The sequence below is a fragment of the Apaloderma vittatum genome, unplaced genomic scaffold (assembly GCF_000703405.1).
Source record: "Apaloderma vittatum isolate BGI_N311 unplaced genomic scaffold, ASM70340v1 scaffold6514, whole genome shotgun sequence".
NCBI lineage: Eukaryota > Metazoa > Chordata > Aves > Trogoniformes > Trogonidae > Apaloderma > Apaloderma vittatum.
In genome coordinates, this window is record NW_009713219.1 from 56541 (window position 1) to 71689 (window position 15149).

The 15149-nt window shown below is 44.2% G+C and overlaps 1 protein-coding gene across 1 annotated transcript in view; it reads right to left on the minus strand.

The window, feature by feature from the left end:
- GRM7 (glutamate receptor, metabotropic 7) overlaps window positions 1-15149 on the minus strand; it is a 212102-nt gene that overhangs the window by 35657 nt on the left and 161296 nt on the right. The window contains 1 exon segment of the mRNA XM_009868286.1: window positions 941-1876. Coding sequence (XP_009866588.1) covers window positions 941-1876 — 936 coding nt within the window.

Sequence of the window (15149 nt, forward strand, 5' to 3'; positions counted from 1 at the left end):
ACTGGCTGCAGCTGCTGGGGCAGCAAGGCACAGAAGGGGTGTGCGCCCCGGGAGGTGACCCGGATTGCAGTGCTCGCTCACTCCCAGTTCGATTCAGCCCTACGCATGATAACAGGACATTGATTTTTCACCTCCTGAACACTGTTTACTCAAAGCACACAGAGCAGCTAAGGTTTTCCCTTTTTTAATACTTGAAGAGCAAAGCTGAAAAGGTATTTTTCTTCCCAGCAGACCTTCAGACAGTATTCTGAAAAAATGAAGCACATTGTCCTCTGTTATTATAGCTTTGTCCAAGGCCACCATCCCCACCACTAACTACAATGAGAAGAAGGCAGTGACATTCTCCTTGTCCCTTTGTGCGGGACAAAAGACAGGCGGTTACTGTTTGTACCTGAACCATCACAGCATCAGCTGCAACATGCTGGGTCAAGGTCCCAGCTCACTGCTGGTCCCAGCAGGGCTGATGCAACACTTTAAACCCAATTTCTGCCAGCAGCAAAGCCCAAACTTGACCAAGGTCTGCATCTTTCCACATCTGCTCGGATGGCCAGGGCATATTTCCCCAAGCTGGGGACAGGAGCGAGTTTGGGGTTTTTTTTGCTTACATCTTGTATTCAAAATTATTTAGTTAAGAGATGCCTCTTTTTGGACAATATGACAGCTAATTCCCACTTATTCTACTGAAAAGATACAATTGAAATGGATGCAACAATAAAACTAACGGCTAATATGATTGCTATTGATCGTTCGCCAGTTTGTCAAATGAACAGCCCACCAGCTAAATGAGAAGGAAAAATAGTGCTGTATATATCCCACGTGTCTCAGTAACGAGCTAACTGGATGGCTCCTTTAAAAATCTATGTAAAGCTGAACATCAGTATGTGGTTTATAACTGCAACGAATCCTGGTATATCAGGCGCACGCGCTCATTTTCACCTACCTTTTCGGCTGACTGGGCAGTGCCAAAAAATATTGGAATGAAGGCAAGCCATACTATACAGGTAGTGTACATAGTGAATCCAATGGGTTTAGCTTCATTAAAATTCTCTGGGACACCCCGAGTCTTGATGGCGTACACAGTACACGTAACCATTAGAAGAATGCTATAACCCAAGGAGCAAATGATTTGTAGATCCGTAATGTCACATTTGAGAACTCCTCTGGCTTGGTCGGGGTTCATAGTTTTCTGTTCATCATAATCTATGATGATATTTGGTGGGTCAACCGCAAACCAAATAAAGACACCTAGGAGCTGGACAGATATCAAACTCGACGTGATCGCCAGCTGCGACGTGGGGCTTATGAGTCGAGGTGCAGTCACTGACTTTTTGCCCTGTTCGAAGATGCGGTAGATGCGGTTTGTTTTGGTCAACAGGGCTGCGTAGCTGATGCACATGCCCAGGCCCAGGAAGATCCGCCGGAAGGAGCACACCGTGACGTCTGGCTTGGCGATCATCAGGAACGTGATGATGTAGCACAGAAATATCCCTGTCAGCAGGACGTAGCTGAGCTCCCTCCCGGATGCCCGGACGATGGGAGTGTCGTTGTACCGGATGAACGTCGCCATGACGAAGATGGTGGCGATAATCCCCAGCATGGCCAAGAAGACGGGGATGACGGCCCAGGGCGAGTGCCACTCCAGCTTGACGATGGGTATGGAGCGGCAGCCTGTCCGGTTCTCGTTGGGCCGCTCGTTGTAGGAGCAGAGCAGGCAGGTCACCTCGTCGGCCTGGTACTGGTAGCCGTCACAGAGCTCGCAGTGCCAGCAGCACGGCATCCCCTTCACCATCTTCTTCCTCTCTCCCGGCTTGCAAGGCAGGCTGCAGACCGAGGACGGGACCTCCCGCACTCCTTTGCCCCACTGCATCTCATCGATCTGCAAGACACGTGAAGCAGAGAGAGGTCGGCTTATTTAGCTGTTGCTGTTGGCTTATCTAGACGTTGCTGTCAGACAAGAGGTGGGGAAAAGAAGCGGCAAGGACCAAAGGGTGGAAGCTACAACAGAGAGAAACCAAACGGATAAACATTGCACGTGGTCAGCTCCTGGGACAGCACCAAGAACCACACGCACTCATGTCTTCGCATGGGACTCTAGTGTATTTACTGCCTTCATTCTTCATTTTTATTAGTAGCTAATTGCGGTGGAATGACACATGACATCAGATAAAACAGTAGAGTGTAAACCTCTTCCTCGTTACATGAAAATTAGTGAGAATGCTGCAGTGGCTTGACGGAAGCTGCAGCTGCATTCACAAAACTGCTTTTCGTGCATCTAGAGCTTGGGGCTTCCTACCGAGACCAGAACAAGAGATGTCTGGGAGGGAACCAGGTTCGTATTTGAAATCCAGTGGAAATGTGTAAACGAGGGCATGGCATCAGTGAGAGCGTTGTGAGATCTGCAATATGAGCCATGTATGAAATATGAAGGATAAAGGAAATAGTCATCAATGAAAAAATTAAATAGTTAATTCTTCATTTCAAAGGCACATAGTGGTGTTGAAATATCCTGGGAACAGAAATTATAAATGGTTCTATTAAATAAATGCAAAATCTCACTTGTTCTGCAGTCTCAAGAATCCTGAACTCCAAACTATGTGCACAAAGGCTCCCAAGCACTGCAGAAAACAAGACGTGGCAAATCATTTCCAAAAATTCCAGACTAAAGCCACTAACAAAGAACAAGGGAGGTTTAGCATTGGACTCCCCTGAAATGGTCCAGACTGGAACCACTGGGAAGGTTCTGACATTCCCAGCGTGTGTAAATTGCACCAGTTACCAATGCAGCTGCCCAGCAAAGTTTCAGTGGCTCCAACAGCTGCTCTGTGTGTGTGTTTTTTCCAAAGGTAACACCTGATCTCCTGGGAAAGGTGTGAATAATTGTTATTAAAACCAAAATTTCAGCTTTTTTTTTAGGTTAAATGTTAAATGCTTACAGTCTGTGCTATTTGCTGTACAAGTAAAAATTTCGAAGCTGAGTTTCTTGAATCAGCTGCCTTGATTATTAATGTATCCAGGAAGCTGGGGTGTGCAAGTCCTAAATTGGAGGATTAAGTTGCACTTTCATAATTTAATTCAAAATAGACCCTGTATCATCTTCATTTCATACATTTGAAGAAAAAAAAAAACAACCCACCACAACCTAAAATCACACACTGCTCAAATACCATACTACCGAGAGTCTCTGCTGTCACTGTCATAAAAATAATCCCTCAGTAACAGATATTCTAGAGGTCTGCCACTGCTCGAGCAACTTCATTAACCTTTAATACTCACAACTTATTCTGAAAAAAAAAAATCAAATGGAAAAAGATCCATGAACTCTTTGTTCACACTGCGCTGAGCTGAAGGTACGTAGCTTACAGAAGCCGATGGAATATTGATGATCCGTGAGAACACAAAGGCTTGCTTAGTTGCATGGTAAATTAATTACCAGTAAACGGCAGCTTACTGGAAAAAGCATGCACAAGAAGCCGTTTCTGAACCCGATCCCGTCACTGCTCCAACCGAAGGCGAGCAAGCCCTTTGCAAACCTGGAGCTGCGTTCCTGGGTGCGTGCCTCAGAGAGAGCTGGAGTAAATTGTCACGTGTGCGTGTAACTTACTCACTCTGCAGTGGCACGATAAATGTTGTTAGTGGGGAAGAGAACCGAAGGGGTGGCGAGTGAAGAGAACCGAAGGGGTGGCGAGTGAAGAGAACCGGGGACCCATAAAAGAGGTGTGAAAATCTCAAGACAATTCCTTAAGAAACCAACTGATGGACAGTTTGCCTCTTTTTTTACTCCCCTTAATTGCTGATTTGTATCTTGCCCTGTTAAAGGCTGGCTGAGACAGGGTAGCTCGGGCTTACCTGGGTTTGTGCAGCTAGAATATCGACCCAGTCTGGAGCCTCCGCTTTCTGTCATAACTACTAAACACAGAAGTTACTCAATGCCCTTTTTACCACATGAATTGAAAGGAGAAAGGCATCCTAACTGCATGGATTTTAACCCAGTGATGAAAGGATTTTTCACCGATTTTCTGCATGTTAATATCTCACAGAACCACAGAATTATTAATGTGTTATCATATCCCCACCCCTCCTTATGACTACAGGAGGATGAGAATTTCCATATTCTCAAACGTATTCCATGGCAGTGCTGGAGAGCTGGGACAGCCTGAAGGTACTTTATTCCGTGCAGATACTCTGTGTGAAGAGATAAATAGAAGATCAGGCAAAAATTATGGAAAGTCCTTTTCCTGGTCTCCTGGGAAAACGGCATGATAACTCTGCATCAGTGGCCTCAAAGATTTGCGGCGTTCTGCTGCTTCTGGTGCGAAAATTAAAGACAGAAACCTCCTGTCAGGTAAAGCTCCTGGCACCACAGCCTGGCGTTGGGAGATGAAAATCTGAGTCAGCCTAGAAACACTTTTCCCACTCAGAAAAGATTATTTTTGAAATACTTTCCCCCCCACCTTTGAAATAAGTTATCATTTCATAACTCTTTTAGACATGCAAACAAAAGCAACACAGTGTTCATCTGGCTATTTGGCTGCTTTAGGATCTAGTAATTGTACCTGATGCACTTTTTTTTTCCTGTTGCCCTCTTCCCCTCCCTCCTTCTTCCAGCTTTTACTGCAGTTTCCTTGACATAATTTACCTTTTGAAAACCTGAATCTAAAAAAGACTTCTATTGTGGCAAGTAATTGCTATGTTCAGCCGGTTTTTTTGCATTTACTTAAATCTAAACCTGCTTATATTCAATGATTTTTTTTTTCTTTTTTTCCTCAACACTTTTAGTCACTATGAACTAGAAGCTGCTTGCTTAAGGATTCTGAATTCAGAGTTTCAGGATCATAAAGTCCGGATAAAACAGCAAAGTTGTCCACAACTACTGCAAGAGGACTTCAAAAAAACCAGGACAGAGCCCTTCTTTCAGGGGAGGAACCACAGCACTGCTTTGGTCAACCACTCTAATTCCATTTTTAGAGGACAGAAGTAGAAATGGTTCTGAGGATGATGATTTCCAAGACAGTTGTTTCAACGCACAATCGACCTTGCCTGCCAAGATTCATAACTAAACCACAGTTATTAAATACACAGATGACAAACTAGAGGAACAGCAGATCCGCAACCTGGGAGGTTCATTCTCTTTTGCTGACCCTGACCTCAGGCCTCTTGGCCCAGGCAATTCATATATTTTTTCTTTCCTTTCATTTTCTCCACCTATAAGCTGGAGATACTGTCAATTATATCAATAATAAAGACCTATAAAAACTGAGATTCTTGAGGGAAGAATGCTATGGACTGACAAATCCTACATTTCTATAAGCAAACATAATAAACTCTTACAGCATTAAAAAAATAATCTAGAAACCCCTAAATAAACAATTTTGTAAATCATGAGAAAGTGCTCTTGCAATTAATATAAAAGTTGCTTTTTTCTGTGGAACCTTCTATTCCAGTCATATATAGAAATGGCACACTCTTTTTTTCCCCTCACTCTCTTCCAACTCCTACGTATCGCCCAGTTCATAAATGCCTTGAGCTAGAGGGATGGGATCCATTTCCAATATAAATTCTCATTATGCTCACTACAGAACAAACGTTAACAAGAAATGCTTAGTCTGTCTCATAAGACCCAACATAATTGTTCATTTTAATGAATAAAGTAACTCAATATAAGTGTATAATTTAAACATCGCTGCTTTTTCCTCTCACTGCCACAAACATTTCTGTAATAAGCTATTTGTTCTGAGCTAAATTGCTTCATGCGATGTTTGATTAAAATAAAAATCAGTACAAAACTAATTACATTAGTGACAATTAACCTACTCGGGGAAAAAAAAATAGCCACGTTCCCCGATACGACTTTCGTAACAACTGTGCCATTAATTTCACGGACACATTAGAAAACAATTGCGGAGGATTGTGCTCAGATTTATTGCCACCTTGCTTTTAGACCCCAGTTCCTAAGTCAGCAGTTCAAACAGTTTTTGTATATTCAGCTTTACAGATAGCAATATTTGCATGACTTAGCTCTTAGGGCTTAGCTATTAAAGTCTTGTAATTAGTTTCCAAATCCAGGGCTTTAACATGATAATGGTTTTAAGCTAAGAATATGTCAATAACACACAGTCAACAGAGTCTTCTGCAAAATATCAACCAAAAGCCCTTCAACAGATAGGACCGACGATAAGCCAAACTGCCAGAGCAAGATGCAAACCTCCCCCACTGACCTGTCCAGACACTGCAAATCAGGTGTTTCAGCTCTTACTGTAATTTGTTTTAATTTCGCTGCCTGCAGGGGATTGACAGAAAAGCCTTAAGATGAGCATGGAGCCTGCAAGGTGATGTAGGAAAAAAATCCCGACAATTTTTACTTGTGACAAATAACTTGCTGCATGAGTGGTGCGGGCTTGATTCTTGATAGCTCAAAAAACCTCACAGAAACTACGAATCCTCTGTTTAACCAGAATGTCTGGGGTTTTTTCATGGCATGACAGCTTCAGAAAGCGGCTCCACAGAGCCTGGCTGCCCTTGCTCTTCACTCCTAGCCCCAGAGTCATTCTCTTGGCACCATTGCGAGCCCAAACGAATCCTAGAATGTGTTGTGTCAGAAGGGACCTCAGAGATGATCTAATCCACCCGCTGCCATGGGCAGGGACGCCCTTAACCAGCCCAGGTTGCTCCAGGTTCATCCAATCTGGCCTTGGACATCTCCAGGGAGGGGGCAGCCCCAGCCTCTCTGGGCAATCTGTTCCAGAGTCTGGCCACCCTCGGGCTGAAGAATTTATTCTCAAGATCCGATCTAAACCCATCATTCTGGCCCCGCCTCTTCATTTTCCTTCTGTTTTCTTGTTTTAAAAAAATCAAGTTCCAGCTACTTCAAAGCAGCTTTTAGGAATCTGTGCAGGGCACAAATACGACACATTCACCAGCAGCCCCAAACCCAGAGACGACCCTGTCTGAACCTGGTCCCTCACTGCTCCACGAGCACCTCTGCTGGGACCGGGGTGCAGAGCCCCCTCCTCCCATCAAAGCATCCAAAATCTGGCCCTGAGCTTGTCCCTGCCTCATGGCAGCTGTGTTTCTCCCCTCTTTGCAGCACTGATGCTCAGGAAAGCTTTCCCAGCGAGATCGAGCACCGTCCCGCCGCCGCCTTCTCCTCCAGATGCCAGAGCCGGCGTGTCCGCGCGAGCGAGCGGTTGGAGGTGTCTTGGGACACTTCAAAAGAAAGCTACTTGAGAGGGAGAGCAAAATCTCCTCTTAAGTTTTCCGGCTCCGCTGTATTAATTATTTTAAATCCCTCCAATCCATCTTCTGTATAAACAGAAGTTAAATATCCTCACATACATATATTTTGTTCTGGTTTCTCTACTGCTGCCCTTTTTGCACTTGCCTTAGCGTAACAGCGACCGCTGTGGTGTGGTGCCCTGTCCATAAACACGCACCGGGCAAACAAATCACAGCTTTCTAATTCAACATGATGGAAACTCATCACTTTTTCAAAGTCCTCCAGCCAAAAAAACTTGCCATTTTTCATTGTCACCTCAAACCAGAAATCAAGATGACACTCCTGTAATGCCAGACCCTCACCTCCACACCTGCTGACTCACATACCTATTAACGGACAAAATGCCCCCAGGACCAGTCTCACCCAATTTTTTCCTCTCATTAATGTTGTGGCAGGTCCTGGGAAGCCCCGGGCTGGGCAGGGATCCCACAGTGCCAAGCGCTGTGTGAGCATCTGTGGGCATCGACTTCCCTTAAAGCTTTTGGTATCTGGGTACCGGTATAGAAATCTGCATTGCATCTGCATCACACAGCAAATTAATTACGTTTTAAACTCCAGCTGAAAAATATCACTTTTATTCCTAGACCGTACCTCCTTTTTGGCGAGTTCATAATAAGAAGTTCTTAACCTACATATAAGCCTCATTTATTTTTCTCTTTCCTGATCTTACTTTTTTCTTTGATTTAATATTTGTCATCATTTTCTACCAGTCTTACCTGCTTTAAGGACATCAGAAGCAAGTTACACTGAGCACTCGTAATAACATCTTTAATGAGATCCAAAGGCTATTTGTTCTACATTAAAGCAAGGACATTTTTAGCGCAGCACTGATGTAGAGAAAAATGCTTAATCTACAGTTTTTGCAGAAATCCTTATTATCATGCATTTCTGTTGACACACAATAAAAGTGAAAATTAATTATTTTAATGCTTTTATATTTGCCTACAGCTTCGTGTTGTCTCCTCGCTAATGGAAGGGGATGGACCATGCATCCCCCAGTCCTCATCCTGCATCCCTTGCGTCACTTCTTTTAATTAAAAAAAAGCGTGTATTTCCAAATGTATGCATTCATACTGCACAGTTCTTATCTATTTAAATGGGTAAGTTAGAGAAAATCTAACTTCTGAAAGTAGAGGTAACCTAAGACAGTTTTTTGTCCTTAGGTAAGTGGCTTAGGATTAGAATATCCGTAACCAGCCCCAAGCCGAGGGCTGAGTGACGAGTGTCTGGGAGTCATTGTGTTGTGCCCAACATTTCATTCCCAGCACATCCCATAGCCCAACTGGCCAAAAGACAACCCAATCTAATAGTGACCTTCCACACTTCACAGAATAGGCTAAGCTCATGGTGCTCTTAATGTTTTCCATGCAGAAAAATAACATCTCCAGCATGGGGAGCAACACTGCCGTCCTTACACGCTGGGCTTAATTTCAGAATATCACGTATTCATCTGAAAATTAATAAACCCAGTCCTCGTTATCTAGTGCTGTTCATTCTGCTGCAGTTGTGTGGTTTTTTTTCTCCTCAACCAACAACAGACATTTTTCAGGGGAAAGTTTGGTTTCAAGAGCTTTCCTTCAATTCCGCTACAACTGAGCAACAACAGCGCAAACCTATGTGGCGTAAATTGTTGGATTTTCTGCTTTTTTTGAAGGGTGCTCTAAAGACATTTGTTGGGGGGAAGGAAGAAAAAGGAAAACCTATTTTGCAGAATTAAGGGGATGTTTATATATCAGATTTCAGCTTCACAGGGGGAAGAAGGCAAGTGCCTTACCCCATGCTCAGGAATCTTCTGCTCTTTCCTGGCTCAATTCCTGCTTTTCTGGCCTCCCCCCTGAGCCAAGACTTGGTCTCCCTGAGGAGACACAGGAATCCTCTACTGAGTGCATGGCAAGTGTGAATTTTCAAAGTGCTTTGCCTTGGCCTAGGGAAGATGGATTTTAATGGCCATAACCAAAGGCAGCTCCTTGCCTTGAGGGTCTGCGCCCACCCTCGATTCCAAGCAGCGTTTTGGTGTTACTCAGAAAAAATGGGAAGTTTTTTCTAGACTGAATCTCAGAAACAGGTGTCTATGACAATTTTTGGTAAATGTTTCAAAAAATATTCTCTCAGATATCTGCATAGAGGCAAGATCAATGATTGAAGATTGGCAGTGACAGACAGGACTGAAAGCAGGAGGCGCTTTTTACTAGTAAGCGACACAATAGCATTTACTCACAGCAGTGTCTGAAAGCTGATTATACAAGCGAGATGATAAGCACCGTGCCTCGGTAGCCATAAGGTGTAAAGGACACGCAGCACTCAAAGGGAAAGCTGAGCAGAAACACTTTTTACACAAACTGTGTTGATTCACCTCTACAAACAAGTCAGGACTCGTTCTTTGATTCAAGCTACAGCACTCAGTATTCACTCTTCATCATCATTTGATACTTATACTGGTTTAAATATGTACCAAGAGGCCAAATGAGAATCCCCAAACAAAACCGAAATGCAGGTAATTAAGCACGCTGTGCAGAGAGCAAGATATGGACACGCTTCGCTCGGGAGGACCCAAGACCTTGCAATCTCAAGGCTGAGAAAACTCCTGCCCTTCCCTTCCTATGTGATGTTTTATCCAATAAACGCCCCTCCCTGGCATGGGCAGCGTCACCCCAACCCTGAGCATCTGCACCTTCAGAAAAACACATCAGGAGCACTGTGCTGTAGGTGGGCATGTCCCAGCTTACCCCCCTCCTGCCTCTAAGCCACACACCCAGAAACCTCAACCAATTACGCTAGAAAAGAGCAAAACACCACAAAATGCTGACAGTTACTCAAACTTCTGCAAAGGGACACACAGGGATTGTCGCATTTCTGTCTCCCACTCTGGTGGCTGAGCCAAGCTCAGTAATTCACTGAACCGGTTTGAACTTCGTTAGCCTCGTTAGAGCCCTACTGAGTTTCACCCACATTAGCCTCGTTAGAGAGCTAATGACACAATGTCCTTGTCATATGGAGTTTAGAGTGTGAAGGAGACGTGAGCACCCACCACATGCAGAGGGCCAGGGTTCATTTTACTTCTGTAAAACAATCTACCTGCCAGCTAGGGATTTCTCACGAAAACAAAGTGTGGCTGTGGCTCAAAAATAGCCAAGTCTTGAGGCAGATTACATTCCTGAAGAGATGTGGACACATTTCTGCCTGATGAACGACCACACAAACTCCGAGCAGGAATTAGGATTTCGACTTGGAGGTATCTGGAGCAGACATGCTTACATAAATTCCCGTGAATTTATGCAAAGCAGTCCATTAAAAGATATTAAGTCCTTTGAAAAGCTGTATATTTCTAGCAGATGGAACCAGGGCAGTTGTGCTACTTGGCAAAGCTCAGAGGAGGTGTCGCTGGCAGAACTCGGCAGCCACGATTCATCTCAGCCTGGGAAAAACATCCCCTCACCTCACTGCTCAGAACCTTTTGCCAACTGCTGATGCCTCTCTTGTTGTGTATAAGGAGATAAAATTCTGCTTAATTAAAGGAGCAGTTTATAGCTTGTCTAGTTACTAACTGGGACAATGAAAGCAGACCTAGGGACGCAGGAGCTTGGACATCCCTCTCTTCATCATTTCATGCTTTTTGGCATAACATAGCTCTACCATGGGTGTCATGATCTTCAGTGAAACACAGCTGAAAGCAAAGCCTGGATATCAGCTGAACAACAGCAGCCTGCGGTGGGGAATGTGCTCCTTCACACCAGCAAGGGGTCCCCGTGCCCCAGTGACCATGGCGCCAGGCCCGCCCGGTGCTCAGCATCTGCTCTGGGAGAGGTGGAACCCCAGCCCATGTCATGTCCCCGAGCACCAGGGTCTTAGTAGGAGTGGTCTGATGGCAAAGGGGTTCATAAGACACAGCGACGCAAAACATAACACCAAGGTGGCGGGTTCAATCCCCGCTCGGTCTCCATGTGTTGCCTGATCTAGTTGAGAGGCGTCCCTGCCCATGACAGGGAGGTTGGATTAATGATCGCTAAGATCCCTTCCAGCCTAGGCTAGTCTATGATTCTAGGATTCTACAAAAAAGGGAGGAGATGAAAGATCGCTGTTTCAAAGCGAGCTGGCCCAGTTACATGCGCTTACATAAGAAAAACTGTTCAATATTTACTATCCTGGCGGCAGGAGCATTGACAAAGCTCCCTTCAACCAAAGGTCTTTGGATCTCTATTTTCCTCTGCTATTTAGGTGGGTTGGATGTTTACACAGATCTGATTTCCAGTATACCCATGTCGCAGCTAGAATTTAATTACAAAAACTTCAAATGCCACAAGGTATGCAGAAAATAATTAGACAGGGGTAGCTTCTGTATGACTCCTAACGGAGAAGGCTAAAATGTTCTGGCTGGCTCCCACGCCGTTTTGCATCTGAAGGTCTCAGAAGGGTGCACAAATGCAGCGGCGCACAACGGACGGGATGAAGGACGCCATCAGGGACAACAAAGCCGAGATCAAAGCCATCAGCACAGATGCCCACTGACTCTGCTAGAGCTTCTGTAGTTCTGCACTTACTCTGTGCCCATCCTACAGCACCGAGACCAAAAGGTTTCATTGCACAGGACGGCAAGAAACCCACAATGCAAAGCACCAAACCACATAAAAGAGAGCTCAGCATTAGGGCAAGGCGATTGCTTACTGTTGTTTCAGCAGTTGAAACCAAATATTCAGATGCTCGTTTCCAATACATTCATCAAGTTCAACAACCAGCAAGTTTAAGTTCTAACTAACAAGCCTTGATGACAATGGCAAATCTAGAAGCAAATCTGGGAATTCTGATTTCTCTCCTGAAAACTCTGAGTTATTTTTCATGGTATTGTCATGAATTGATCTTACCCAAGTTTTGAGAAAAGGATTAGCCCTTTATGTTTGTTTATCACTGCTTATGAGCCAATAACTTTTTTTTTCCCCTGCTATTTATGATCGTGAAAAAGGAATACTTCTGCCAAATCTGAATATACTACTTTCAAAATGAAAAGGGTAATAGCTAGAGATGCACCAAATGGCATGTGCGTGATTTGGACAGCACCTCTCTTGAAGTGCCTGCCAACTCAAAATGCTTTAGTTTATTTATCCTACTAATTTCTAAGCTGATTCAAAGACCAGTATTTGCTAGTCAAATTATTTGGTCCCGGTTTTCCCTTTGTAAAGAATCAGCATCAATGGTACAGTAATTTTCTCATCATGGCATAATGACACATAGGCTGGGGAAGCAAGATGAAAGAAACACAGAATTCTGAGTGAAACTCAGTCCCTAACTCATTTAGGCCTTAATTGGCTTGCTGCAGTACTATCAATACTATTCAATTATCTTGCTCAGGTTATACTTGGTCAATCAATCCCAGTTCCATCAGCCACTCCTCCTAAGACACGATATTCTGCAATGTAACTGTGAAAAAAAAAAAATTAGAGGCTTTGGTTTGGTCGTTTGGTCGCGGTTTTTTTGTTGGTTTTGTTTGTTTGTTTTAAAACTAACCTTGCAAACCTAAGGAATTTCGTGCCTCGTCACACTTCTGCGTGCTAAAGCCACACAACACTTGCCTTCATGCCCATCCCTTCCACCTCTGCAAAGAGCAGAAGAACTGGAACTGGCATCTTATTCCCTCCAGTTGAGTGCCCTAAATATTTAACTGTAAGACATACTCCCAGTTGTAAACCTTCCTCCTAGCACAGTGAAATTTCCTCCCTTCTCCCTTCCACGACCAGGGTGACACCTTCACCGAAATTGTGGGGGGCATCCTGGCGCGGGAGGTGGGATGCACCCCAGGAGAGGGGGTATAACGTGTAAAGCTCCCACGTCCTGAATGAACTCAAACCTCATGACCAAATGAAATGAAAAGGAGAAAAGCATGCACCACCTTTTCCAGTTGTATTTTTGAGAGGAAAAAGGACTAAAGTTCTACTTTCGGAAAGGGAGGTTTAAGGCTGTCGTACCCTTCACCAGCCAGTCGAACAGACAGAGAATGCAAGAATGGAATAAAATATCTAATTATAGTTACCATTGGGAGCCAGATGCTTGGATGCTACTTTTAATGGTCAAACACATATCCTCCACACCATTAAAAGGCAGAATTAACAAGTAAACAAGGTTGTTTCATGGGAATCATTTAACGTGGCATTTTCATATAAAACGCCCATTTTCAGATTAGTGGAAGAAGAAACAAATGGAAAAGGAAAACAAAGCAAATAAAAGCTTCTCCTCAAGTTCAAAAAACAAGCTAAAGACCCTTTGCAGCTGTTTATCTGGGGCCATTAGAGTCTATCATGTGAACAATTAGCTCAAGACACATTAACATTCACGCTATATAACCGATATTATAAGTCTTGCTGCAAACCATGTCAATTTTCTACAGAAATCAGCATTCAGGGACTTCAAAAAAACCGATTATTTTTGACCCAGTCAATACATGTAACTCTGTCAAGAACCTTTATGTTTTGCTTAAATGTTGGAAACTCTAAGGGCTATTCATATGGTCTTTTTAAATACCCTTCTCGGGATTTCTTTCGCCCCTCCAAAGCAAAGAAGAGCAATATTATGCAGTCATCATAGTTTCTATTCAACTATCTTGGACACTTGGTAGTAAAATTTAATTTTACAAAACCCAGCTGGATTACATTTTGGACCTACAAAAATGGCTTTAAGCCAGTAGTTCCCATACCTGTTAATCCAGTGCCTAAAAAAATTCAATATGCAAATTTGATAAATAAAAAGGGAGACTGATGAGCAAGCTTTGGGCTGCTGCTAACATCACAGGACTCCTGGCGTGACTGGACGATGCCAGCCCACACCTGCTAAGCATTTGCCAAACTAAACCCCAGGCAGGTAAAGTCCAACCAGCCTGCGATCCTGCCCGCTGCTCCGGGTTTGCAGGCTGAAAGCAATGCCTCAGTTCTCCAAACACGAACATCTCGACAGAAACCCCTGTGCGTTTCATTCTCCCTCTGCCTGTGAGCACGAAAACAAAACTTATTTTTCCTCTTTGTGTCAGGATGCACCTCCCCAGAAGGTTTTGTAGGGGAACTGAGCCAGCAGCCTCCCTTCCTTGGGTGCCCAGCACCCCTGGCTGCTAACAGGGGAGTTGGACAAACACCTTCCACCACGGCACATAAACCGCAAAGAGGAAACATCAAGTGGATAAGAAAGGACACGTCAAAGACAGACACGTGGCAAGTATCTCGGTGGCTGCCCTCCAGGACAAAAGCTTGTATGAATTTAGCAAAGAAAAAGACAAAAACACACGTGTCTGACCTAGCAGCAGAAATTCAGTCCCTATTTTGCTGATACTTCTTACACCATCCCTCTTCTCTGCGCAAAGCCTCAGCTTGCTGTTGCCCGTGGGCTAATCACACATCTGCGTGTACCTTCCGGTGCAACCATGGACTTAAACAGGGATAACAACTGTTTTTATCAAACCTCTTTTGCCGTGGTGAGGGTGAGATGCAAACACAAAAGCTGGCAGAGCATCTCTGTTCTGCTGGAGGTGACCCACAATAGAAAGGAGCCCTCCTTCACCGTCACAGGGGGCTAGAAGGATGGAAAAGCTTGGGAGAACCCCAGCTAAAGACCACAGGGGAATCTAACTAGAAACCTGAGTTTTCCACAGGGTTACCCGGCGGGTGTTTGTAGAAGGCCGAGCATTCACTCGCCGTCAGACGGGTTGTCATATCCTGATTCTACTCTCAGAGCGATGGGAGAGGAGCTGCCTGGTGAGCAGAACAGCTTTGCTGCATGCCTGTAGTGTTTTCCTCTACAGAACTTCTCCAAGCACAATGAAGCACATGTGTCCTTGAAAAGCACCTTTCCATTTTCAGGTATTAAAAATAAGAACATTAAAGTCCTCAGCAACACACAA